Source organism: Eurosta solidaginis, chromosome 4 (genome assembly GCF_040869045.1).
Source record: "Eurosta solidaginis isolate ZX-2024a chromosome 4, ASM4086904v1, whole genome shotgun sequence".
Lineage (NCBI taxonomy): Eukaryota > Metazoa > Arthropoda > Insecta > Diptera > Tephritidae > Eurosta > Eurosta solidaginis.
The window spans coordinates 221,251,555-221,278,530 of NC_090322.1; the positions used below are offsets into that span (position 1 = coordinate 221,251,555).

The 26,976-nt window shown below is 37.7% G+C and overlaps 1 protein-coding gene across 5 annotated transcripts in view; it reads right to left on the reverse strand.

Annotated features, from left to right (window-relative positions):
- LOC137251003 (uncharacterized) overlaps positions 1-26,976 on the reverse strand; it is a 155,082-nt gene that overhangs the window by 34,373 nt on the left and 93,733 nt on the right. For 4 of the 5 annotated variants that reach the window (XM_067784828.1, XM_067784829.1, XM_067784830.1 and 1 more), the window contains 2 exons: positions 3,977-5,143; positions 3,785-3,906 (listed from right to left, as the gene is read on the reverse strand). In XM_067784828.1, the coding sequence (XP_067640929.1) occupies positions 3,785-3,906; positions 3,977-5,008 (1,154 nt within the window). In that variant the 5' untranslated portion in view covers positions 5,009-5,143. Of the gene's footprint in view, positions 1-3,784; positions 3,907-3,976; positions 5,144-9,607; positions 9,731-26,976 lie in introns of those variants that run through there. The other variant, XM_067784831.1, reaches the window with a different exon arrangement.

The window sequence follows — 26,976 nt, forward strand, 5'->3', positions numbered from 1 at the left end:
TCAAATTTAAAAGCATTTTCTGTTCGAAACTTAACGTATCGTCTAGAGAAAAATGTACCATAAATGTGATTACTCTTGAATAATCATTTATGATTCCTATTTCGAAACGCTTTTTATTCATATTTGATATTGTAAAATTGAGCTTTAATAGTTTTAGAGTAATATTTGACTGCTTTTCACAGTCATTTTCTGATCATATTCGTGAATATATTTCAATCGTTTTGGTTAAGATTTTTGAATCATTTTTGAATGCCATTATAAAAAACGTAAACGTAAACGTAGCTTGTGTTAGTACAAATTAAAGCCGTTGGAAGACTAAGCTGTTCTCGTTTCATATTACTACATATCTATATTTTCGATAGTTATCCAATAAAATCATAACAGCCAAAAGTGGGGGTTTCGGCTTTGCTAGACAATTCTCGTTCTATGAATTGATAAAATGAAAAACAATTTCAAACAAAAATTTGTTCAAGTGTATAAAAACTCTTTTTCATTTTATCACTTCACAGAATACCAAATGCCCCCAGTTTATGTTTCAAAAAACCATCTGGCATCACTACTTTGTCAAATATTGTAAAAGATTTTGCGATTGACTTTTCACTCCACAAACCGGATATGAGTATTAATTGCAATTATGTATTATACTTATACATGGCGCATAGTCATAGTAAAAATAATATAGGTTATAAATATAGTTGCAGCTTTTTGACAACATTTTCAATGGACTATCTGTCTAAAAAGCTGCAACTAAATGCGAAACCTATTTTATTTTGACTATGACTATGCGCCTATATGTGCAATTTTTCACGAAATGTATTACGGATAATTTTAAAATTGTTCTGTAAAATTACACTGTTCAACAGCCGGCTGGTTATTGGACCAAACCCACTTTTTTGTAGAGATTGAGCCTTAAGTAGACAAAGTACTATCTCCGTTTCTCGAAGTTAGCCTCCATATCGGCTTTCGAAATTCGAAATTCTACATTTCTAAATTTTATTTTTTTTGTTAACGCGTTCAGCAAATAAAAAAAGTAAAAATGTGGTCGTGGTCCGCTCTTTTCCCTTATGTGAAGGGCTGAATTCCTTTTTTGAGAAATTTTGAATAGCAGCTGTTATACGAGGTGAAAAGTCAGATAGTCCCATGATAGTGGCTACTACTTTCATGTCTGCACAATTCAGCCCTTCACATAAGGGAAAAGAGCGGACCACGACCACGCGTTAACAAAAAAAAAAAAAAAAAATAAAATTTCGAAATGCAGAATTTCGAACTTCGAAAGCCGATATTTATTTTCGGAGGCTAACTTCGAAAAACGGAGATAGTACTTTGTCTACTTAAGCCTCAATCTCTACAAAAAGGTGGGCTTGGTCCATTACCCAGAAAAAAAGTTGATTTTGTCGCATAGTGTGATGATTAAACATTTTAATGATTATTAGTTGTATTGAGTTTTCCTCAGCCAATTGTTTAATGATTAATTGCCAGTAGGTATGTCCTTTAATGATTATTAATTAATTATTATTAAAAAAAGTTTATTGATTAACAATTTTTAATAACTACTTGATACATACATACATACATACATTGTCTAATTTTACACAGTAAAGGCAGTTTGGGTTTTCAACCTTGCCAATTCTGTGGAGCTATTTGCGGAAGTAACCGTGCCCGTTTGGAAATTGAGTCAGGTAAAAGTCGAATTCTACGTGTGGTCGCCTTAAACATGGGCTCAGTTCAGAATAAGTTCCTTGGTCTAATTTGCTAGGATGCTGTTGCTCCACTGTTCTTGCCAGTGTCGAATCGATTGTTCTCGCGTCTGTATGGCAACAGTAGCTCCATTCGCTTCCGATCCGCTGTCGTATATTGCTTTTCTTTCCTCAGCGAGAAAGTACATCGGTATGGCCCCGCAACGACCAGGACAGCTTCAGCTCAGACCGTGAGATAAGCCGAAGCAATTCACATCGCTCCTCTGCATTAGACCGAGATGAGGGCGATTCGGTTCTTCCGGTATATCATTGCGTCCGCCCAGACTTCTGCACCATATAAGAGTACAGAATCCGAGGCTGTTGCAAGCCGCTTCCTTGTACATGGCTTTGGACCGCCTGTGTTTGCCATTAATCTACTCAAATTTGCTATTGAGGACGCATCCCTTTCCAGTATGTGCTCCGTAAAGGTGGGCTTATTGTCTGGCTTCGTCCCCAGATATTTTGTTATAGTGCGTATTTCTGTTTGCTGTTTCCCAACCGTTACGTTAATGATAGTGGGAATACGCCTCTTCGTAGGGATAATGATCTCCGTTTTTGCTGTTTCTAGCTGAAGACCGTGATCAGCCATCAAACTTTTTACACTGCGTATGACCTGATTCAGTTTAAGCTGTGCCAGTTTCCAGCTTTACGATGTATTGACAGCTGCGATGTCGGCCGCCAAAGCAACTAGGAATGTTGTTTCTGGCATGTCCAATCGAAGAAGACTGTCGTATGTCAGAATTTATAGCAGGTATTGTGGCAACCTGAAATAGCATTCTATGTCTCAGGCATGTCGTCACACCTGGCTGAGTTAAAAGTTTTCTTGGCGTCTAGCGTGACCTGCAAGACTACCGGTATAGCTCGGCGGGACACATTCTAGGCTCTCCATCAGATTTCCTGCATTGTCCAGCATACATAGTGGGCAGAAAGACCACGGAGAGTTTGAGTCTCCTTTGCCCTTCGGAATAAGAACTAGCCGTGCTGTCTTCCATCTGGTGGGGAAAAGTTTTGCTTCAAGATATTTGTTGTACACGTGCAACAAAATTCTTGGGCTGATATTTGCATCTCAACTTATTGCCTCGCTGGTTCTTCTATCAGGACCTTGGACCTTTCTAGATTCCATGCTGCGCAGGGCCGTTTTGAGCTGTGGGTTATCTATCGACTATCCTCCAGTATGGATGCCGAAAAAATGACAGCGTCAACCTTGGATGTCTATGTCTTGCTTAACTGGTTCGGAATCTGCCTCTGACCGGGGTGATTAAGCTAGAAAACTATATAATTCTGGTCGCTGCCAGCTGGATCCTTAATGTCTCTCCATCCAGCAGCGGTTGGTAGCAAGCTTTCTGAAACCAAGGTTATATCGGGAACCGATAATCCCCTGGCCGTCGATATCTTTAGGTCGTTCCAATGTTGAATACAATCAGTCCGAGCCTGAAGATATTAGTACGTTGATATTAGTTTCCCGTTCAACGTCTCCTTCGTTAAAGTCTCCCATTATATATTTAAATTACCCGTTAGCTCTTTAGACCGTTTTCTATAAGTTCAAGCTTGTCTTTGAACGTTTGAATGGGGTTCATTCTGGGACACATCGGGCAACACAGCTCACAGCCTTCGCGTGACCATTCACCGTCCAGTTCGCAGCTGTGCCAGTGTTGTTAACATGCGAAGCACTTTGGGCTTTGTAAGATTGGCTGATGATTACACAGTTCGCTTTATGGTCAAGGACATATAGCTGTCGTAGCTAATCAGAAAGCCTGTAAGGTTAGGCTGCCTTGACTGCATAATTCTGGAGTTAGTCTAGTTTCAGCTACTTATTTTAATAATTCTTCGATTAATTTTAATTATTTGATTATATTTGATTGCATGAATATTTTTATTCCTTTGGTAATTTTTTAAAGGCCAATATTTATGATTATTTTTAGTTACATTTTAATTAATTAATTATTAATTGCTAGGTCTGGTGAAAAAATTAATGAATCATTTAAACTGAATTTAACAGACCTCGGTCAAAATAAGAATTGTAAGAATTATTCGAATTTTGCACTTACCTTGAGCATATCTGTAAAGCACAACGGTATACTGAAATAATGCTAACCACAAAGTGCAAAAACAATGCCAAAATTAAACCGGAAGCAGCGGAAATCTCATTGCTGGCATTCAATAGATCAAGCTAAATTAAAAAAAATATTGCAATACAATTTCATTAAAAACTTAAAAGGCACATTCAATACACTCCCCACCTTTTCTTCGACACGGTTCACATCTCTCGAGAGCCCTATACCGGAAATTGCCAGTGCAAGTGTACTTGTCGCAATAGAAACCAAATTCAGCGCAAGGAAAGCAGTTTGTGTCTTTCGTATGCTCACCACACCCAGTGAGCCCGTAATTGCAGCCACCAGACCCGTCCAAATGCCACAACCAGCCGTGGAGAGCGCTGCTTCGCGCACAATAAGGAGTGAACCAAGCGCCACAAGCGCAATGGCCAACATCAATTGCAATGTACCCAAAACGATTTGCCACGGAAATGCTGAACAACAGTCCGAACTAGATTTGGAACGTCTTTCATATTTAGCAGCTTTTGCCGAATTTGATGAGCTACCATCGCCATCGTGGATTTTAATCAATTCCGGTGGAAATCGTTGTTTCTTGCTGATGCGAGATTCAAGTGTACTAGCACGTGACGCCATTGTTGCCTGTAATTGCATCTGGAATTCTTCATGTGTCATTAATTTGAGCATTTTTGTATCATCATTACTATCACTGTGTTCCCGTCCCGTGTGGTTCCCTGTGATTGAGGAGACCAAGGTAGCTGCTGTTAATTTCAATGGTGCCGGTTTGTGATCATACACAGGACTTGAGTAAATGTGACTTTGTGCATCAGCATGTAAATGCTGCATTTGGTGTTGTGTTTGCTGATTTGCATTTTGTTGTTGGTTTAATTTTTGCTGCTGTTGGTGATGATGATCCTCGCCATCACTACTATTTGGATGCAATATGGATTTTTGTGAATTAGTTAGACTATCGTGTTGTTGTGCATTTGTTGTATTCATGCTTTGCTCTATGGCAACTTGTACGAGATCCTCTCGATTGATGCTACGATCGACAATTGTATCCATGCTATCGACAGTAGAGTCATGTGAATCTATTGTGCGTGCAGGCGACTCTGACTGCCGATTCATATCACTTTTAATATTTGTGGTGTTGTTGTTGCTATTGTGATTATTGTTGATAATACCATTAAAATTGTTACTGTTGGCATTCATGCTTTCCATTGTATTGCAGAGTGGTCAGTTTGAGCTCATTCGTTTGGTAAATTTTAATTACTCATTTATGCTGTTTCCGTTGGAATTTGAAGCTTTTATGGTACTTCTTTGATGCTGGTAGTTATCGCGGCATACCACAAGCAACTGCAAACAATTGATATGAAAAATTTTTAATTATTCTAAAGTGAAAATCTTTGTGTGATTTGGTTTATTTGAAATCTATAGCAGTATCAATATTTAAGCGTAATTGTTACTTGTAATAAGTATTACGAAAATAATACCTTTCATGTCTCTTTCTCCTCTTTTATATCCAGATTGATCAAATTATTGGTGATTGTATTTGGGATTAGCCAGTACAATATAGAAAACACTTTTTTTCAGATTTTTCAAAGGTAACTAATTTATTGAAGGAATACCCAAAATATCAGAAATGTTATATGTGACCCGGCCATGAAAAGGTGGCTTATGACTAAAAAAAAACAGCTGTTAACAGCTGTTTCTCGCAATTTCTTTTTTGAGCCATAAGCCACCTTTCCATTGGCCGGGTCACATATATTAAGGCCAGGTTTTTCAATACAAGTTCAACTCAGTTTGTCAGTTAAACCAAAGAGGATTAATAAAAGAGCCACCAGTCTTCTACGAGTGGCGAGTAACTCGTTAGAAATCAAAAGAATTGATGTATAATGTTTTCTGTGAGGGACATTTTTAATTGTCTCGCATTTATCCATGCCGTGTAGGCACCTTATGCAAATGTTATTTTTGGAAAGAGGATTAATTAGTTAATTAATTAATTAAAGTTGGAAAAATAAACACAAATACCCCACGAAATGTATAGAAGACATTTATGCCCATCTCGCCCAAACCTGCAAATACCCTAACGAATAACAATACGCAAAGTAACGAGTGACGTCTCTTATTATATTTATCTTCTTTAGTTAAACTACGCCTAAACTAATTCTGCAGTTTTTCAGTATACTTTAAGTGAAGTCTAACTGAGCTTAAGCGGCCGATCTGGCAGGGTTAAACTCTAGTTAACCTATCGGTGATTTGCGTTCGTTCGAAATGGCGTCGAATATAGCCAACAAGCATTTGGGCTTGAATACCATTAGAGCAATATGATTAGCAAAACTCTAAAATCTCAAGAGTTGTTACGAAACAGTGGTTCAACTTGAGAATCATAGCGTACTCAGCAAAAGGGGGAGGGAATTTTTTAGAAAGCGAAAAATGTTATTGCCTAAGTTGAAGGAATGATAGGTCCCAATTTGTGGTTCTTTGACTGGAGTCAAGTATAAGATTCCCATACTACAATATTTTCACGAAAATAAAATAAAATATATATAATTTCTCACAATAAATAGCTGTTGGCTTTGGTGGTACCACCTTGTAGATATTTTTTGAACTTCACCTCAACTCGATATCCAATGTAGGATAAAAACTTAAGAAACGTGTTGAATATTCATTTGAGAACTGTACATATCTCAAAATCTCTCAAAGGTTGGATAATAATTTGAAAATGCTAATGACGTTGGAGATCAACTCGAGAACTTTTAATTTTACAAAATTTGTCAATTGTTGGATAGTGATTGGAGAATGAAGTTGGATATCAAATTGAGAACTATCTGGTTTAAGAATAACTAGATAATGATGTTGGATATCATCTCCGGAAACAGATATATATTTCGTTGGAGGAATATCTTGTAAATCTTTGTTGGGTAGGCAAAATCCAGCTGTTGCCGTATCTACAAATTATCTAGATAATAAAAAACCAATGTTGCCGTACCAAAAAGCCTACCCCAAATGCGGCCCTAAACTGTTACTGAAAAACCGCTCAGTAGTTTAACTGGAGTTTAAATCTGACTAGAGTTAAACAATTTTAGTTTAAGCTTCGCAAAACCAACTACTGCTTTACACGGCTACCTCCCTGATCTCTCTAGTTTTTTCACCTCGTGAAACCTGACATTATCACCGACTAAATCGTCGGCGACCTTATTTACAACATGGACGTCCCAAATGTTAACCATTTTGAATATCCACGTCAAGGGCACTACGCTACCGACTGTCTTACACCCAAAAATCTTGGGTGTGACGTTCGATCAAGACCTACATTTTGGTGAGTATGCAGCCGCAATTGTACCGAGAATCCAGAGCCGTAATAAAATCCTCAAATCTCTTGCTGGCAGTACTTGGGGGAAATGATAAAGAAACGCTCATTACCACTTACAAAGCAATTGGCTAGCCGATTGCAAGCTACGCGTCCCCGATATGGTCGCCAAGCCTAAAGACTACCCACTGGAAGAAGCTACATGCCTGCCAAAATACTGCCCCCAGAAACGCCACGGGTTGTCTTCTTATGTCCCCAGAACACTATCTACATAATGAAGCGAGAATACTCACCATCAGGGAGAGAAATGAAATGCTAATCAAAGAGTTCCTGTTCTGACATCTGATTGATGAACTAACACCGCCCAGGGACTTAAGGAGTCATCTCCGTAAGCATTATGAGGAAATACGGCACCTGAGAACACAGCCGTATGAAGAAAATACAAGCAGGCCCTCAGTGAACTCCACAAACAGGCGTCGGACCTCTATGTCAAGAATTGCCCGGTGAATCTTGTACTAAAAGAACAATACCCTAAACTTGCAAAGGAGGAACGCACACTCCCTAGGGAAACGCGAGTCATTCTAGCTCAACTTCGATCTGGGTACTGTAACAGGTAAAACTCTTATTTATCCAGAATCAACCCCGACACAAAAAATGTATGCCCTGCTTGTAATGTGTCCCCACATGACACCAACCATCTCTTCAATTGTAATGTGGAGCCAACGCCTCTAACACCCCTCTCATTATGGTCCATCCCTGTTGAAACAGCAAGTGTCTTTGAACTCCCGTAGAGGATATTATCCATTGTCATACCATCCGCTAGTAACTCCGCAACACCAAATAAACAAGCTTAGATTTAAAAGCGCAGTAAGCAAAGCAAACCTATCCCAACAGAACAGTTAAGAGGGAGATCGATTCCAGAAAAATTGGAGGCTTGGTGTGGGTTGGATATATTATTCCAGGTTAGGTAAATTTTGACCCAATGTAATACTTAGTTCCATTGCCATGTCATCTAATACCGTGATTCTCATATTTTTATAAATTTTACGAGTTCCGCAGCCAATCATTGTGCATACTGATATTTCTAGGCACTGTACATGATATAATCTATGCAATTTCCCAGAGAAAAAATTATTTCGGGCTATTGGGGAGAGCTTCGTCAGCTTCTTAGCGGTAAAAACTGATATCGTGAGGCTCTGGTGACTCAAAATCGTCCCCGCACTGGTTGAGCTAGTTCCGTAATGCTGCTATTTTCCCGAACATATCGGATAAGTATTCGGCAAAAGACCATCAACGTCGATAAAACTAGCCAAAACATTTTCCTTATCGATACAAGAAGAAGAGAAGTTATTGTTTTACTATCGGATTTTTATCAAACACGAAATTTTCATCGATTTATCGGTGTTATCGTGTTCTTATTCGTTTTTATCGACTTGTTATCAACGGGTGACAAATGCGTCATCGATTTTATATTTAAGTTTTATCGGTATCTGTTTCATAACCAATCGATGAGTCGTTGTTAAAAAATCGATTACAAGCCGATAAAAAATTGAAAATAAATATAGATAACTTTGTGATAAGAGTTTTTCAATTAGACAAAATTTGTCTAAGCGGAGTCGCCCATCGGCAATGGTTTGGAAAACATTCCGAATTTATTTCCGCCATGAAAAGCTTCTCAGTGAAAACTCACAGTAGGATGAGGTTTCCAACATATTGACACATACAGCATGGATTCCCATTGGACAGTGCCCTGTCAAAACCCCAATGGCCATTGATAGATGATGCCATCCACTTCCGGCCAGAAAGATCTTGCTTCTCTTCTCGAGGCCAATCTATGCAGGAGCAAACCACAGGTGACCAGCGGAGTCCCGAAATTCTTACAGTCATCTTCATCCGGTTGTACCGATGCGGATTAAAAGATCAGTTGCCCGCGATATCACTATGGCCCGGGACCGAGGTCAGGCACTCCCAGACAAACCTCGAACGCACTATAGTTGAAATCAAGGCCTTAATTGCCGCTTGGCTATCAGAGTAGATGTTAAATTTCCTAACCGTAGTAGCACTAGATAGCATTTCATCCATCGCATTCTTAAAAAAAAAAAAAAGCAGATAATTTCGCTTGCAAGACGCTGCAGTGATCAGCCAACTTAAACTTTCCGGTTACATTTATATCTTAACAAAAGACCCCTACACCAAGCTCGGCCTAAATCTTCCCGAAAATAAATTGCACCAGGAATACATTTTTTTTATTTTTGTATTGATAAATTTTCTATAATTAATGGCAACAAACCGATAGCTTTTCCATAGGAAGCCGACAATGCTTCTATAAAAATTCTAAACCACGATAATTCGATAACTCTTCTATACCTCCTTTCCTTTGCCTTGCTATGCCTTGCTTTTCGCTTACATTCTGAATTCATCCATACTGCATACCAAAACCACAATGCGCCTACATTCTATATTCCCTCATATAGCATACCACTTCCAAATATTACTCCTACACTTACCTTTCGCTTACATTTTGGTTTCCCCCATACCGTGACCAAAGATGATTGCACATCAAAAAGTGTCTTCGAATGGAAGTCTGGGAAGTTTTCATGCACACTCTACCAATCCAGACCCATCTTTTATAGTTGGTGATGCTTCCTACTTGTAAAATCAACATTAACTACATTGAAAGTATACATTCAGGCGAGTTTCAAAGTCATTTACTTTTTGTTGTACACCTTCGCAATTAATGTGATATTCATATCCATATACCCATGAGCATGCCTGCATAAGTACATTTAACAACAAAAGTTATTATAGCTGTTAACTGTAACAAGCACGGCATGATGTGATAGCCATAACTAACAAGTATGAATAAACAACAACATAAAGTGGTTCTCCTCAAATCATTAAAGTAAAACAGCAGCAACTAACCGGTTACCGGCGTGGCATATAGACCAGTAAAGAATTTTCACTTTCAAAGAATATTAGAAGTAAAACCAATAGAAAGAAGTAGCAAAGTAAAAAACCGAACAATAAATAGAATGCCATTGCAGCTAAGCGCAAAATGTAGCAATAAAACTCAGCTCTGACTGAAGCAATGGACAACGATTTAAGAAAAAATTTGCTGATTAGATGTAAGTATCTTTTTGTGACAGCACAATAAATTATAAACGACATATACAGGTTGTAGAAATAATAAAAACAATTGTTATAAAGAGAGCAAAATTATAAAAAATGCGAAAAATGTCAAATGACAAAGAGAAATCTAAAGAGTTTAAGTATACAAAAAGTAAATGTTGAAAAACACAAAGTTACCAGCAGGTGCTTTGTTACTGTACACTATGTTTAAAAATTCTTATTAAAATTAAAATAAATGTAAGGCCCGATAACCTCCGAGGAGATCTAAGGCCGAGCTTCTCTTCCAGTTTGCGTCGTGCTCCTCTTGATTTTCCCTACAAATTGGCCGGACGGGACCTACATGTTTTATGCCGACTCCGAACGGAATCTGCAAGGCAGATGAGTTTTCACTGAGAGCTTTTCATGGCAGAAATAAACTCGGAGCGCTTGCCAAACACTGCCGAGGGGCGACCCCGCTAAGAAAATTTTCTTCTAATTGAAAAATCTTATTTCTAAATTTTTTTTTGATGTTGCTTTGCCCGGGGTGTGAACCCAGGGCATACGGTGTGGTAGGCGGAGCACGCTACCATCACACCACGGCGGCCGCCAAAAAAAATTCTTATTAAACTTCATTAATTTCAACAAGTTGTCGTTTTCTGCGAGGTTGAAAACAAGAATTGTAGCAAATATGCGCCCAGAATTGCGTAACTGCAGAATATATTTTTTTGTTGGCTTATTACGTAAGCAGAATAAAGACTTTAAAAGTTCCTTAAAAGTACAACAAATCTAAAAAACTACTACAGACATAATAAAAAAAAAACATTTGCAGTTAAATGCCGAAAAACGTTTAGCGAACAAAAGACTTTGGACACAAACTTTTCCCCATAAAAGCTGCCTTTGTTGGTCGTTCAACTTGATTGTAGCATCAAAAAATCATACAAATAAATTTAGTGCGTTTAACATTAAGCGGTTCTTAAGCTGTAGGGAAGTCAGTAACTAGTGATACGGATTTCTGGTTCAGAACTAGACCTAAAGTACTAGTTCGATAGTATTTAGATTATGTCTAGTTCAATAATTATTATAATCTACAGTGTGGGGTTTTATATTTCATTTATAAAAATCAATTGCTGTTCGTAAGTCTCGCTAGAACTAGAGAACGACTGTACCGATTTGGCCAACTTTGGTTTTGAATTCTTTTTGGAAGCCTAGGGATGGTTTAAAAGGTGAGTAAATATGAGACAACTTCGTTCGTCCTCAGAATCTATGCTTATATATGAAAATGAATCGCTGTGCTTAGTCTCGCTAAATCCCAAATCGACTGGACGGATTCCGATAACCTTTTAGTTTCGTTCGTTGTGGTGCACGGCTGGCTTAGGAGAAGATTTTTTAAAGTGGGCCACACCCCTTATTAAGAAAAAACTTAACAACGCTTTTTCCCCGCAACTATTTGAAGTAGGTTTTCAATATTTAGTATGAAGATTCCATATGCGGGAGAGTAGTGGGATAAGAATGGGAGTGGAAATGGGAATGGGAGTGGGATTTGGAGTATAAGTGGGGGAGAGGAAGTTGGAGAGGGAGTGGAATTGTGGGTGGGTGTGTGGGAGGGAGTGGGAATGGCACTGAGGGTGGGAGAGGGCGTAGGAGTGAAAGTGGAAAGGGGTTCGGGATTGGGAGGGAGTCAAATGGAACAAGGTATGTAGAAGAATGAAAGATAAATTGGAAGAGAATACGATAGATAGTGAAGACTTGAGAGACAGTGGGAGTGGCAATTGGGATGAGAGTGAAATGGGCAGAGGGATTTGAAGTTGGATTGGAATCGGGAGTGGCAGTAGAACTAGGATTGCGAGAAGGAGTGAGTGTGGAATTTGGAAAAAGAGTAGCAGTTGGAGTAGGAAAAGAATTCGGAGTGGCAGAGGAAGTGCGAGTGAAATTGGGAGTGGGAGAAGGAGAGAGAGTTCGAGTGAAATTGGGAGTGGGTGAGGGAGAGGGAATGGGTGTGGAAGTGGAGTGTGTGAGTCAGGGTGGGAGTAGGGATTTTAGCTGGAGTGGGAGTTGGAATGGAATTGCGAGTGAGAGCTAGAGTGGGAGTGGAATTGGGAATGGAAGAAAGAGTCTGGGAGTGGAAGAGGTAGTGTGAGGAAGATAAATTTATTTATTTATTTATTTAATTATTTAAAGTCAACTAACAAGAGTGGTCGACTAACAAAATACAAAGGAAAGTAACATAAAAAAAAGATAGCGTAAAAATATATACAAGTATAGAATTAAAAATGGAATAAATTAAAAATTTACAATTTCTTTTAACATTGAACAAGAACTAAAATTGAACTATCATTACAAATTAAACAAATAAACTTTAAGATATCAGTTGAGACTGAAAAGTATACCATTGCGTAAGGCAACAAACGAACATTCGATACTAATGCAATTATACAAGTCGTTATAGTAGGAGCACCAAACACGTATAGGATCATTTTTGCCAAAATTTCTACGACACAGGGGTAAATGGAAGGGCACGTAGTGTCTGGACGTCCTAGCAGGAACTGCAAAGCTCAATCGACTTAGCAGCTCAGAGGAGTCAACCTCACCTAGAATTAGCTTATGCAGACACATTACCCCGAATAATATTCTACGATTTTCCAGAGTTGGCAAATTAATGAGAAGAAGTCTACTTCTATAAGACGGAAGATGAAGATTTGAGTCCCAGCTAAAGGCCCGTAGAGCAAAAATTAAAAATTGTTTCTGCACAGACTCAATACGCTTTATATGAGTAATATATAATGGACACCAAACACACGAGCAATACTCAAGTATTGGGCGGACCAGCGAAGTGTAGAGGACTTTGGTCAGATACGGATCCTTGAACTCCTTAGCCCAGCGTTTCACAAAACCAAGGGTACCCATTGCTTTATTAGTAATAGCTGAAATATGTGAGTTGAAGCTCAGTTTCGAGTCAAACAGAACCCCTAAATCGTTAATCGAAGATATACGCTCCATAAGAGTGCCATAAAGTGCATAAGACGACAGGACAGGCTTCACGCGATGAAATGTCATGAACTTACATTTGGAACAGTTTAGAACTAATGCATTTATTGTACACCAGCGTTGAAATGAGTCCAAATCAACCTGAAGTAGATTTGAGCGAGTTAACTCCGAAGGCAAGCATATATAGCAAATTTTTACATCATCGGCATACATTAGAGCTCTTGAATGATTCAAAATCTGTGGCAGATCATTTATAAAAAGAGTAAAAAGCAATGGGCCTAAATGACTGCCCTGAGGTACACCAGAGGTAACATGAATTGATTTTGAAATAATATTTTTATAAAGCACCTTTTGGGTTCTATTAGAAAGATAGCTTGAGAGCCATGAAGTCAGACTCTTCGGAAAGCCCAGTAAATCAAGCTTCAGAATCAGAAGTTCATGATTCACTGAATCAAAAGCTTTACTAAAATCCGTATAAATCACATCAGTTTGCTTGCAAGCCAAAAAACCATCCCGAACTAAAGAGGTAAACTCAAGTAGGTTTGTGGTGGTTGACCTACATCTCACAAACCCATGCTGAAAGGGTGATAATATGGAAGTTCACGAATGTTGAAGCTGACAGGTAATTATTTGTTCAAAGGTTTTAGGAATAGCTGAAAGCTTAGCAATTCCCCTATAATTCTCAATATTAGATCTACTACCCTTCTTGTGCAGAGGTATGATAAATGACTGTTTCCAAATTGATGGAAATGACGCCGATTGCAAAGATAAATTGAACAATTTTACGATCGGTTCTGTTAAGTTCACAGCACAGAACTTAAGCATATAGCCAGGAATACCATCGGGCCCTGGAGAAAAAATCGGTTTCAGAGCTAAAAAACTCTGAAGTACAGTGGCACTATCAATGACTGGATTGAGAATACAGTTAGAACTAACTATCTCGAACGGATAACTACCGGCTTGGGTACAGGTTGACGAATAGGTCGATTTGAAAAAGTCTGCGAATAAGTCGGCAATATCATGGTCAAGGCTAGCATTCTCCCCACCCAAAGACAAAGATGATGGAAATCCCGAAGATCTGCGCTTTGAATTAACAAACCCGTAAAATTTTTTAGGATTGTTAAAAAACTCAATTTTGCATCTTGTTAAATACGACTTGTAGCAGTTTTGATTCAGGCGTTGGAAATTGGAACGGGCAACTAAATATTTAGAAAAATCTTCAGAAGAACCAGATCTTTTAAAACGCTTATAGAGCCTCGATTTAATATTGTTCAGGTTAGCAAGTTGCCTCGAGAACCAAGGTGGTTTACTACTCTTAGCCTTAACAAAATGAACCGGAACGCAACGATTAATAAAGTCACTTAGGTAACTATAAAAAATAGACGTGGCAGCCTCAACATCAGTACAAGCATAAAGGTCAGACCAATCGTGGGAAGCTAACAGTTGATTAAGCAAATCAAAGTTAGCCTTTTTAAAACATCTCGAACGAGAACGACATAACACTTCCATGAAGTGAATCGTAGGCAGTAAATTGTCCAGTGTAACCTCAAGTATAGGGTGCAAGGGATCTTCAGGCAGGGATAAGGCAGGGATTCGACTGAGACCAGTACCTATTGAACTATCACCAAAAACTAAATCTAACAACTTATTTTTAGAGTTCACCACGTTATTAATCTGAACTAGCGGCAATTCCATAAGCGAACCAATGAAATCATGCTGAGTAACAGGAGTCAAAAAGTTTGAATCATCGTTGCCAATCCAACTAACGTATGGTAAATTAAAGTCCCCAAGAACCACTAGGCGATCGTTATCACGCAAACGAGAATGTAGGCTGTGGATAACTGCTTTATGGCAATCATAAACGTGCATATCTGACCGAGGCGGTATGTAGGAACAAGAAATATATAAGAAAAAATTCGGGAAAAAGAGCTTTACAGCTATAAATTGAATGTCAAGCGCGTCCTCAAAGCTCAAAAATTCAGTAGAAATACTGGACAATACAGCTATCAGGACACCGCCTGCTCTCGATTGACGATCACACCGAAAAACAACGTAGTCATTTGAAAATAACTCTGAATTTAAATTATCAGGTTTTAGCCAAGTCTCTGTGAAAGCAATCACTTCCGCAGTAAAAGTAAAACTGTTAAGGTAAAATGCATTTAATTTAGAACGTAAACCACGAACATTCTGATAGTGAATAATTACTTTTGAATCGTATTTGCAGGGCTGGTAATCAAGTTTTTTGAAACTATACGTGCGCGAGGCTCAACCTTCGACTTTGTGGTGTACAAATGTACCACCGAATGTATAGGCCAAAAAGATTTGTCAAGAACCAAATCAAAATATACATCTGGAACTGATATTTTAAATGAAGAAAAATCCCTCACATACTTAAAAACAAATTTATGTGCACTAATGTTAATAGAACCTGTACTATTAATCTTAGCTAAGATATAATTAACGACATCAGACTCCGTCAGAAATGGATGCAATCTTGATACGAAAATAGCCCGTCGGGGCGGCACGGCAGTAACCAACCTAGGACCAGCCGGATCTAAATTGGTATCACCCAAATTTCCAGCAACATCAACAATGTTATCGTCATTCGATACAGCGTCATTACCATTTAAAGTACGCGCAGTGTTGCTATCATTTACAATATTTTGGTTATTAACAGCATGAGAAGAGGCAGTGTTCATAGAAATGTTAGCGCCGCCATTAGCAGTGTTAGTAGCGCAAGGCACTTCGGCAGAGCTAACAGCATCATTGAAATTGCTTTGGACATTAGCAGCAAAAACGGGGCCAGAACTCTTTTCAATGTTAGCGCCGGCAGAATTGTTACCCATGATTGTGCCTTTGTCTTTGTTTCGTTTCTTTTTTTTGCCAGCACTACCCCGCAGTACGCCACCCACCGCTTCATCATAGAGCTTATGTAAATTACTGAGCTCAGAACGTAAAATTTCTAATTCGCCTAATAACGGGTTTTTGTCCGCTTGCAGAGAGTGTATACCGGCAACCGCGCTTGCTTGCTGTGCTCGCAAACTTTTCACTTCGGCAAGAATAGACGATAACATAAAATTTAGATAATTATCATTTACATGTTGTTGCTGTTGTTTTTGTACAGCAATAGTATTGTCATCAACAGCACAATCGCCACAAATATACATCTCATCCGAATTTTTAAAAAAATCGGCAGCTAAGGTACCAACAACACACTGCAGGTGATAAATTTTTTTACATTTTTCACACTGCACACTGCTTTGAGCGCGTTCAACTCTGTGTCCACAGAAACAGGGCATATTGTTTGTGTAAAACAGCTATGAAGACAAAAACAAAAACAACGTGTAGACAAGGCAAATAATATGCGAAGCAGACAACTGTCAACAGCTCAAATCAACATACACCTGCACTGCTTTTTAATTTATATTGTTTATATATAATGAATTGCACGGAATTGATTTAAATCTGCTTTGCACAAATTGTTAATATTTGATTATATTTGTTAATATTTGTTTAACACAAAATACATTTGTATTACACAAATAGAAAAATATCGTAAAATATCGTAAAACGAAAAACACAGAGCTCTAGTGAAACACGTCCGTACACAGCGATAGACAAATCGTTATCGTTAAATGGTATAAGGTATTGAAAAAATAAGAACAAAAATTGAAGATAAAGTAGAAGAGAATGGGTTAGAGAGTGAAAAATGGTAGCGAGGATCCCATTTTAATTATAGGTAAACCAGTGTCCTGGCAAAAAAACTCATCCGAAAACGCTAGTTTAACACATATTTGAAAAATATTATATTTACAAAAAACTGTTAATAGATTTAAGAAGCTTTTAATCTTTTCCCTCACATAAACTCCATAGCACATAGGTAAGCAAATTGGCAGGAAAGAGTTCTATTAAAGACATTTTTCGCCATAGATAAAACAAAGCACATTTAGACAATGACAAACAAGTTATATTTGAGACAATTCATATTTAACATGGCTAAATCTTTCAGAAGGCAATTTCGGGGATTTGGAAATACTTATTGCCTGTACACGCAACAGTAGGGGTTCCGAATGTACTAGAAGCGCAACAGTTTTGAACTAGAGATTTTCTCTACAGGGAAAGTTTAGCAGCTATGCATGTAGAAAAAAAAATTGTTGACAACTGTGTTTCAGAGAATTAACAGACAATTTTCTTGTATTTTCCCACATCAAAAAATATTTCTTAACTGACCGTTGAGAATGTTGACAAGCACTACATAAACAACGCAATGCAAATGCTTTGAAAAAAAGAAATAAAAAGCTCTAGAAAAATAGTTGCAGCATTAAAAATTTTAATCTCATATTCAAAAGATTTATTCATAGTCAATCAGAGGAGACAATCCGCTACAAATCAATATTGAGGCTTATTGCTGCCAAAGCTACTTGCATAGAAAATTGAAAATCGAAACTGCACCACAGCGCGACTTAAGCTGAAACTGATACAAATACAAAACATTATTACGCTGAAAAGCATTTCAAATGTTGACAGGTATTTAGTAGCTGCTACGGATATATATTATGGGGCATTTCATGAGAACACATGCCTTTATGAATTTTCTTAATTTAAGTATATATATTAAGGAAATGTCCGTTTGACCCTATGACCATCTCCGGAAAAAGACAACCATTTAAAATCAGAACAAAAAATCTTGCGCATGGTGGGTTAGACGTTTGCTGGAATATGATGTTATTTCGGAGGAGCCCTCACCGGCCTAGCTTTGAATAAAATCTTGCAGTAAAATGATACTACAATATAAAACAAAAATCGTGTAGTTGAGTTTGCTTTTTTATCTCAGAGAGTAACCAATAAATCAACTAAGACATCGCCATGTCAAATTCGCCAGTTGAAATCGAGATCGAGGGTAAGCTAGTAGGGGTTTCGAATGCACTAGAAGCGCACTAGTTTTGATATAGAAAATTTCCCTACAGGGCCGTATCCGAAATTTTGAAATAAAAAAACTCTATTTCAATTTGATAAAACAAAAAAATAACGGAAACAATTAAACGTATTGGTTATTCAACAGTTGTAAACATTTTAATACGTGGAGGTACCAAGCAAAATAATAGGCCTTGATGCCACTTGAGAAAAAAAGAGTTGCTTTATGACCATTTTCGAAATGCGGGTTGGTCATAATGTCAATATCGTTGACATTGTAACAATTTTAAATTTGACATTGGGACCATTTTACATGGTCATAAATTCAATTAACTTTGTGGGTTTTTGAAGTGGTGATAAGTTCAGTTCAATTTATGGCTATTGACCTTATGTCACCCCTCCGTCAGAAATACTACTCTTGAAAATATATATTTTAGGTATAGTTTTGTAGTGCAGTTACCAGAAATTATATTTTTTTGGATATTAATAAGTGACGGTCACCGTGGTGTGATGGTAGCATGCTCCGCCTACCACATTGTATGCCCTGGGTTCGCGCCCGGGCAAAGCAACATCAGAATTTTAGAAATAAGGTTTTTCAATTAGAAGAATATTTTTCTAAGTGGGGTCGCCCCTCGGCAGTGTTTGACAAGCGCTCCTGGTGTATTTCTGCCATGAAAAGCTCTCAGCGAAAACTCATCTGCCTTGCAGATGCCGTTCGGAATCGGCATAAAACGGGACCTACATGTCCGGCCAATTTGTAGGGAAAATCAAGAGGAGCACGACGCAAATTGGAAGAGAACCTCGGCCTTAGATCTCTTCGGACGTTATCGCGCCTTACATTTATTTATTTTTTTATAAAGTGACGGTACGAGATTTTGAACCGATTTTGGTTCAAATTTTAAGTGATTGTAGAAGTTTTGAAATTTTATCACTTAAAATGCGAGTACGCATTTCTTACGAAGCTATTGTATTCCGGTGTATAATTTTTGTAATAAATTACCATTTTATAAAAGTGTCGGATGAGACTACAAAATCACCTGCCTTTATAAGGAATGACTTCCCTTTCCAAATTTCTTACAAACTTCACTAATACTTTCCAAATTGGCTGTACCATCCATGGTGACTTTTGTGGCGGATTAACTCTTTCTCTTAGGTTTGTGTGGCTACCCCTTCTTAAGCAGAATAACATACTTTGACCCACTGTCTGATGAAGTTTTTTAAATAGAAGATCTTATGCATGCCAACAACATCGCCACAATCACGCCTGATGTTGCATTTGTAAATATCGTGACGAATATTAGTAACACTAAGTGATACTCACATCACTAATCTGATACTAAGTAAATAAAGCCACAACAACAATAAAGCAAGCTGCCACATTGTATGTACGTAAACAAATTAATCATTATGTACACACATACATACAAGCAGCAGAGAGATTCTCACAAACGCATGTCATCATCAGCTACTACTTCGCTCACATATACACACGCACATGGTTACACACTACAAATACACGCGCGTATAGCTGATGACCAGGTAGAGGATTCTAGAAGAAGAAACGTGTGCAGAGAGTATAAAAGCAGCAGAAGCTGAGTAGCCCGTAATCAGTTTGATTTAAGCACGCTATTGGTTGCGAAGTATAAGTGTTATTGTGAAGTACTTTCAAAGTAGTCTAATAAAGACCATTTTGCATTATTGAATATTGGAGTTATTTATTCAACAATTTAGCGATACGAATGTTAGTAGAAGGTGTAAAATAAGCAGAATTTCTCTAAATTCGTTACAATATAAAGGAACTACAGACTTGGTTATAAACATTCTCAATCACATTACAAGAAAAATATTTGCTAACATATTTTGTGTCCTATTAATTTGTTAAATTACAGTTTTTAACTGTGAAACATTTTAGAGAAGTCCCAATAAGTGGGAAACATAGCTTCACTTGCAAAGTGTGAAATAACTCTTAGCAAAAGCATATATTCAATTCTGCTTCCTAGTCTTTGCTTCAACAAAAGTTGGAAGTTTGCTACTTCATTATGCATAAGATTGCGTTAAACGTAACTATATGAAAAACTGCTTATAAGACGGGGTTTTAATTTTAATACCACTGCCAGCAATTCTGGCCTTCCAATCCCCATGGAACTGAACTATCGTATTTATTAGGTATATTCGCGGTTTCCACAAAACCAAATTCTGCTATGAAATCGAAAGAGCGTTGGTTTAAGAATTGATATAGTATTTTATCGTGCTCGGGGCAAATTAGTACCGCTAAACCGTAGTTGTGGGGCAGCGTGCTCCGCTTATCACACCAAAGGTCCCGGGTTTAAGTCCCGGGTAAAACAATATCAAAAATTTAGAAACAAGCTTTTTTCAATTAGAAAAACAATTTTCAAAATGTGGTCGCCCCTTGTCAGTAATTTGGCAAACACTTCGAATATATTTCTGCCATGAAAAGCTTCTCAGTGAAAACACAACTGCTCATAAAAACATGTAGGACCCCACCCGCGTCTTGTATTTTTTTGATCCGCGAAACAGCGACAAAGTGTTCCAACATTAGCCCAACCAGCAGGCTGAGAGGCTAAGAGAAGATGTCGAACATAGTTTAATTTTATAAATGCTTGGCTTTATCTGCCTAAGTCTATCCGGTAGTGGTTTTCTGTACCCATTGCACATTTGCATGTTTATTGAAAGTAAGCTTAAGCTAGGTAGACAAAGAAAGCTGCAAGTATTAGGTTGATAGAGTTTGTCGCTCTTCTAAACAATTTGACATATGCAGTTGACAGGAATGCCTATGTAATCTGCGGTCCTTGGCATTTATAGCGTTTTTATTGCAGTTTGCCTCTCAGAGGAGACGGTGTTGGAGCGTACGTTTTGCGAAAATAATCGGCCTTTTTATGGCTTTTCTATCGCCCTGATGCACAGTTCACGCCGCCTATTGCTTGAACAAAGCAAGATCACCTAAAAAAATACCTTAAGTTCTCATAATGAAGATATTCATACTGAATGAAAAATAGCTCCATAATTTTGCAATCCATCCCATGATTGACCGAAAGAAACCAGATTTAAAAAATCATAGATGCATTTCGGTGGAATAAGAAAATGTGTCAACTGTCAGCAACCAATGGCGCAAAATTCGTATACTGGATAAGTTGGCTTGGAATGCCCCACATACACTTTGGCAGGTATCTTTGTAAGTAAGTCAAAACGATTTTATAAATAACAAGTAAGGAAGGCTAAGTTAGGGTGTAACCGAACATTACATACTCAGCTGATAGCTTTGGAGACAAAATAAGGGAAAATTACCATTTAGCAAAATGAACCTAGGGTAACCCTGGAATGTGTTTTCATGACTAGTGTATCAAATGAAATGTGTTAATGATTATTTAAAACGTAGTGGGCCTTAGTTCTATAGGTGGACGCCCTTTCGATATATCGCAATAAGGGTGGACCAGGGGTGACTCTGGAATATGTTTGTACGATATGGGTATCAAATTAAAAGTATTAATGAGGGTTTTAAACGGGAGTAGCCCTTAGTTGTATATGTGAAGGTGTTTTCGAGATATCGACCAAAATGTGGACCAGGGTGACCCAGAACATCTTCTGTCGGGTACCGCTAATTTATTTATATATGTCATACCACGAACAGTATTCCTGCCAAGATTCCAAGGGCTTTAGATTTCGCCCTGCAGAACTTTTCATTTTCTTCTACTTAATATGGTAGGTGTCACACCCATTTTACAAAGTTTTTTCTAAAGTTATATTTTGCGTCAATACACCAATCCAGTTACCATGTTTCATCTCTTTTTTCATATTTGGTACAGAATTATGGCATGTTTTTCATTTTTAGTAATTTTCGATATCAGAAAAGTGGGCGTGGTCGTAGTCGGATTTCGGCCATATTTTATACCAAGATAAAGTGACTAAGTTTAGTTAAGATATATCGTTTTTTGCGCAAGTTATCGTGTTAACGGCCGAGCGGAAGGACAGACGGTCGACTGTGTATAAAAATTGGGCGTGGCTTCAACCGATTTCGCCCATTTTCACAGAAAACAGTTACCGTCATAGAATTTATGCCCTACCAAATTTCACAAGGATTGGTAAATTTTTGTTCGACTTGTGGCATTAAAAGTATTCTAGACGAATTAAATGAAAAAGGGCGGAGTTACGCCCATTTTGAATTTTTCTTTTATCTTTGTATTTTGTTGCACCATATCATTACTCGAGTCGAATGTTGACATAATTTACTTTTATACTGTAATGATATTACATTATTTGTTAAAATTTGATTTAAACAATTTTGTTTTTTAAAGTGGGCGTGTTCGTCATCCGATTTTGCTAATTTTTATTTAGTAACAGGAGTAACGTGCCTATCAAATTTCATAACGATATCTTCAACGACTGTCAAATTACAGCTTGCAAAACTTTTAAATTACCTTCTTTTAAAAGTGGGCGGTGCCACGCCCATTGTCCAAAATTTTTCTAATTTTCTATTTTGCGTCATAATTTCACCACACCTACCAAGTTTCATCGCTTTATCTATCTTTGGTAATGAATTATCGCACTTTTTCGGTTTTTGAAATTTTCGATATCGATAAAGGGGGCGTGGTTGTAGTCCGATTTCGTTAATTTTAAATAGCGATCTGAGATGACCGTCCAAGAACCTACATACCAAATTGCATCAAGGTACCTCAAACTTTACTCAAGTTATCGTGTTTACAGACGGACGGACAGACGGACGGACGGACATGGCTAAATGAATTTCTTTTTTTACCCAGATCATTTTGATATATAGAAGTCTATATCAATCTCGATTAATTTATGCCGTTACGGATTACCGCTATGCGAACAAAGTTAATATACTCTGTGAGCTCTGCTCAGCTGAGTATAAAAACCGCTTCACCGAACTATCGATTTCGTTGCAATAGTTTGGAAATAAACTGTAATTGCTCTCTAGAAATAAGTAATTCACTGGCCATTTTTCGACCAAATATTGCAAAGAAATAGAGCATAAAAGATCACGAAAATAGCCGAGAAATGATTTAGCTAGATTATTGCTAATATTTTTGTGGTGAAGCCTTAACATGCATTTGGAAATTTAATTGAAAAAAAAAAAAAATAATAATAATTTGCAAAATGCATGTGTGGTATTCACGTGAACCGAGTTATCAGCTCATTTTAGTGAGTTTTAAGCAGATAAATTGATAATGACGTGAATACTCCAATAAAAAATATTAATGTACAATCTATTCTACCAACTCGAAACCAGCTCTTCGAATAGTATTGTTTGAAATGAGGTTGAGAAAACAACACTTAGTTTCATTAAAGAGAAAACATTCATTTTGAAGGCCATTTTGGGATGACTTCGGGGAATCCATCGGGGTCCTCCTGGAGTGAAGTTGGGATGATTTTAGGGACTCTTTCGGAATTCCTCCGGGGTAATTTTAAGGATATTTGGGGGTTAATACGGGATCGTTTGGAGATTATTTCGGTATGATTTCGAGGATTCTTTCGGGGTTCTCGCAGGGTTATTTGGGCGTAATTAAGGATGATTTTTAGGGTTATATAGGCGTCATTTGGGGTTCACTTCCGAAACATTTCACCATAATTTTGACGGCATTTTTTGCGATCCTCCCGAGGTCATTTGGGGATCTCTTCGGGGTCGTAAAGACGTCCTTTCCGGGTTTTGTGCGGGTCCTCCCGGGTTCATTTCGAGGTCATTACAGTATGATTTTGGGGACTTCCTTGGGATTCTCTTAAGTTCACTTCGGCATCACTTCATATAAAATCGCACTATTTTATTTTATTACTATGCCATATTTAGTGTATCTCGCAATCTGTTCTTTTCTGCAAATTACTTTTAGAAAATAATATCGATGCTTTACATCTGTCAGGCGTCCCGTGACGGATCACATATTTTTTTTCTGCTATTTAATATGAAAATGAGAGTAATATGAAATTTGATACCCTAGATTTAAGGGACATACATGGTTATTAGTAGTACTAGTCCTATAAGCACTGCCTATGCCATGAATAAAACTATCGTCGGTTAATTCGGTGATAGTGTCAAATTACGTATACTACGCACTTCACGCAGGCTACGCTGGTGATTTGAAAGCTGCAAATTTGCATACAGTACACAGAGACAGGATCAAGGCTTCCGATGGAAAGGTTTTTCAAACATAGCGATGATGTTTTAGCAGAAGCTTTGCTCATGGATATGAAGGTGTTGGTCATCTTGTGATAGTCAAGGTTAGGGGTGAATTATTGCCCTCTCTATCTATGTTTTTCATAAAAAAACCAATGTTAGTGTTCGCTATTTTTATTGAAACGTGCGAACTTACTTATAAGAATTAAAAATATTTTTTATTTATTTAAAATCATATTTTTCATACTTTTAGTAACCATAATTTGTGAATTGCTTTTTATTATCAATTCATATTTTCTATTCATTGCTTTTGTAAGATTGTGCATTGCGGTCGTCTACTGCGACAATAATTCAGTCTCACAAGTTTTGTATTTATTTATTCAGCGAATTTAAATGTTTACTTATTTTTTGTCCAAGCACTAAGCAGGTTTTTAGCCGCTGTTTCTTATTTTTTCTTTTTTAAATATTTGTGGTTGCAATTACAGCCAGTTTTGGTTATGCGGCACATGGCAAAATATAATCGTCAATCTTGTCGCGCTTACAAAATGCTAGTCTCACCATTTGTTGGTGGCGGTGCTGCGGTTCTGCTGCTGTGACGATGCAGCCACCACATTTGGTCAGTGACTTTTGGTTGCTTTAAAAAATTCACTTTCACTTGACTCAAACTTTGTTCAATAGCATAAATATACCTACATATATATTGGGTTATTTCATTTTGCGCTTCATATTAATATATGTTAATTAGGATTAGAAGAAGACATGCTAAAAGGTTTATCGAAATTTAGTATGTAAGTAGGTTAATACTTTAATAGAGTTGTTTGGGATATTATTATAGGGGCTAATCATATTATTTTATACACCGACAATATCAGATGACGTATGTAAGGAAGCTTTTTGCTTAGACTAATACTTAAAATACTTTCTACTCGAAATGACGTCGGCCTATAAGAAGAAATTACATTGATGGTTTGAAAGGGATAGTGCAAGAGAGAGTGAGTAATACGCAAATAAGGGAAACGAAGAGAGAGAGAAAGGGCGGAGGAATTTTCCCTTGAGAAGAAAGACAGGTGATTGCGAGGGTGGCAAAGGTGGAGCGCTAGAGAAATGGAAAGTCAGAAAGAAAGAAAGAGAGAGTGAAGCGGAAAGAGAGCAAGTAGAATATGGAAACACGCAAGAAAAGAATTAAAGAAAGGGGGAAACAGAAAACAGGTAGTGGGAGAAGAAGTGTAGAAGGAATGAGGTACCGAAAACTTCTTCAAAATCAATTAAAAGAAAGGAGCTAAGTTTTCTTTGATTGTGTTTTACTACGAAGTGATTTACCAAGATCTGTTGTTGTAGTACCACCTTAGTTAACACCGAGCGTGTAGACCGCCATTTTTTACCATCTAAAACTCACAAAATTTACGAATTTTATTTTAATTTTTAAGTTTTCTTCCTCTGTACAATATTTTGGCACCGAAATTTTTAAAAACCGTCGAAGTTTTTAAGTTTTCCATATAGTGCTCCATAGTCATGGGTATAAAGAACGCCGTGTTTCAGCTTCTTTTTCTTTTAAAATGCCCTATTTCAGCATAAATAAAATACACTGTTAGCAGAGGTTGAACGATTAAAACCAAATGAAAAAAGGGGCGTTTTTCAATCGAATTCTGAGATAAGACAGTTTTGAATATTCGAAATAAGTCGATATTCAATTAAAGTGTAAAGCTATTATTTTTATTTACAGTGAGAAAATTTCATAGACTGAGTTTTTTATTTTAATGTCCTCCAACTAATAGGACTAAGCTGCGCAAAAAGGCGTTTAGTTTTGACCCGTATTTCGCACCGCCCAAGGAAAAATTCAAATAAGTGCTAATTGGGAGAATAAATAAAATGCAAGGCGCGATAACCTCCGAAGCGGTTTTAGGCCGAGCTTTTCTTCAAACTTGCGTCGTGCTCCTTTTAATTTTTCCTACATATTGCCGGGACGCCGACTTCGAACGGCATCTGCTGAGTTCTCATTAGCGGTATTTCTTCATAATGCTTGCTAAGATGACTTTTTAAGTCCCTGTGGTGCGGGGCCTCAACAGATACTGTTTGTTCAGAATTTAATTTATCTTCTTTATGGCAGCTACTTTGCCTCACTCTGTAGATGGTGTTATGAGGATAACCGTTAGAAGTTATGGGAGCGTCTTTTCTAAAGGCTTAGAGTTTCTTGCAGTGTATATCTCCTAGGCTTAGCGACCATATTGGGGACGCTTAGCATGCAAGCGGCCGGGCAATTGCTTTGTAAGTGGTAAGGAGTGTCTTTTAATATTTACCATAAAAGATTTCGGGATTTTATAATGGCTTTGCATTTGAGGTACAACCGCGAATGCATGCTCACAAAAATGCAGATCCCTATCGAAGGGCACACTAAGTATTTTTGGATGGTAGACAGTTGGTGGCGCAATGATATCGACGTGGATCTCCAATACGGTCGACATTAGTTTTTTCCACGTTGTAAATAAAGTCGTCGAGGAGGCGAAGAACTAGAAATACGAGGAATAGTCGTTTATTTTATTGCAGAGCTCATCAATAGTTGGGCCGGGACCTTTTGCCATTATTGTGCAGTCATCGGATTAGGATAAAATGGTAACTCCTTCTGGCGCCGAAGGAGCTTTAATATGTAGACGTAAGACAAAAGCGGGTATCGGACACCACCCTGTGGCATTCCTTGCTTAATTCTTCTGTGCTTAGACATGA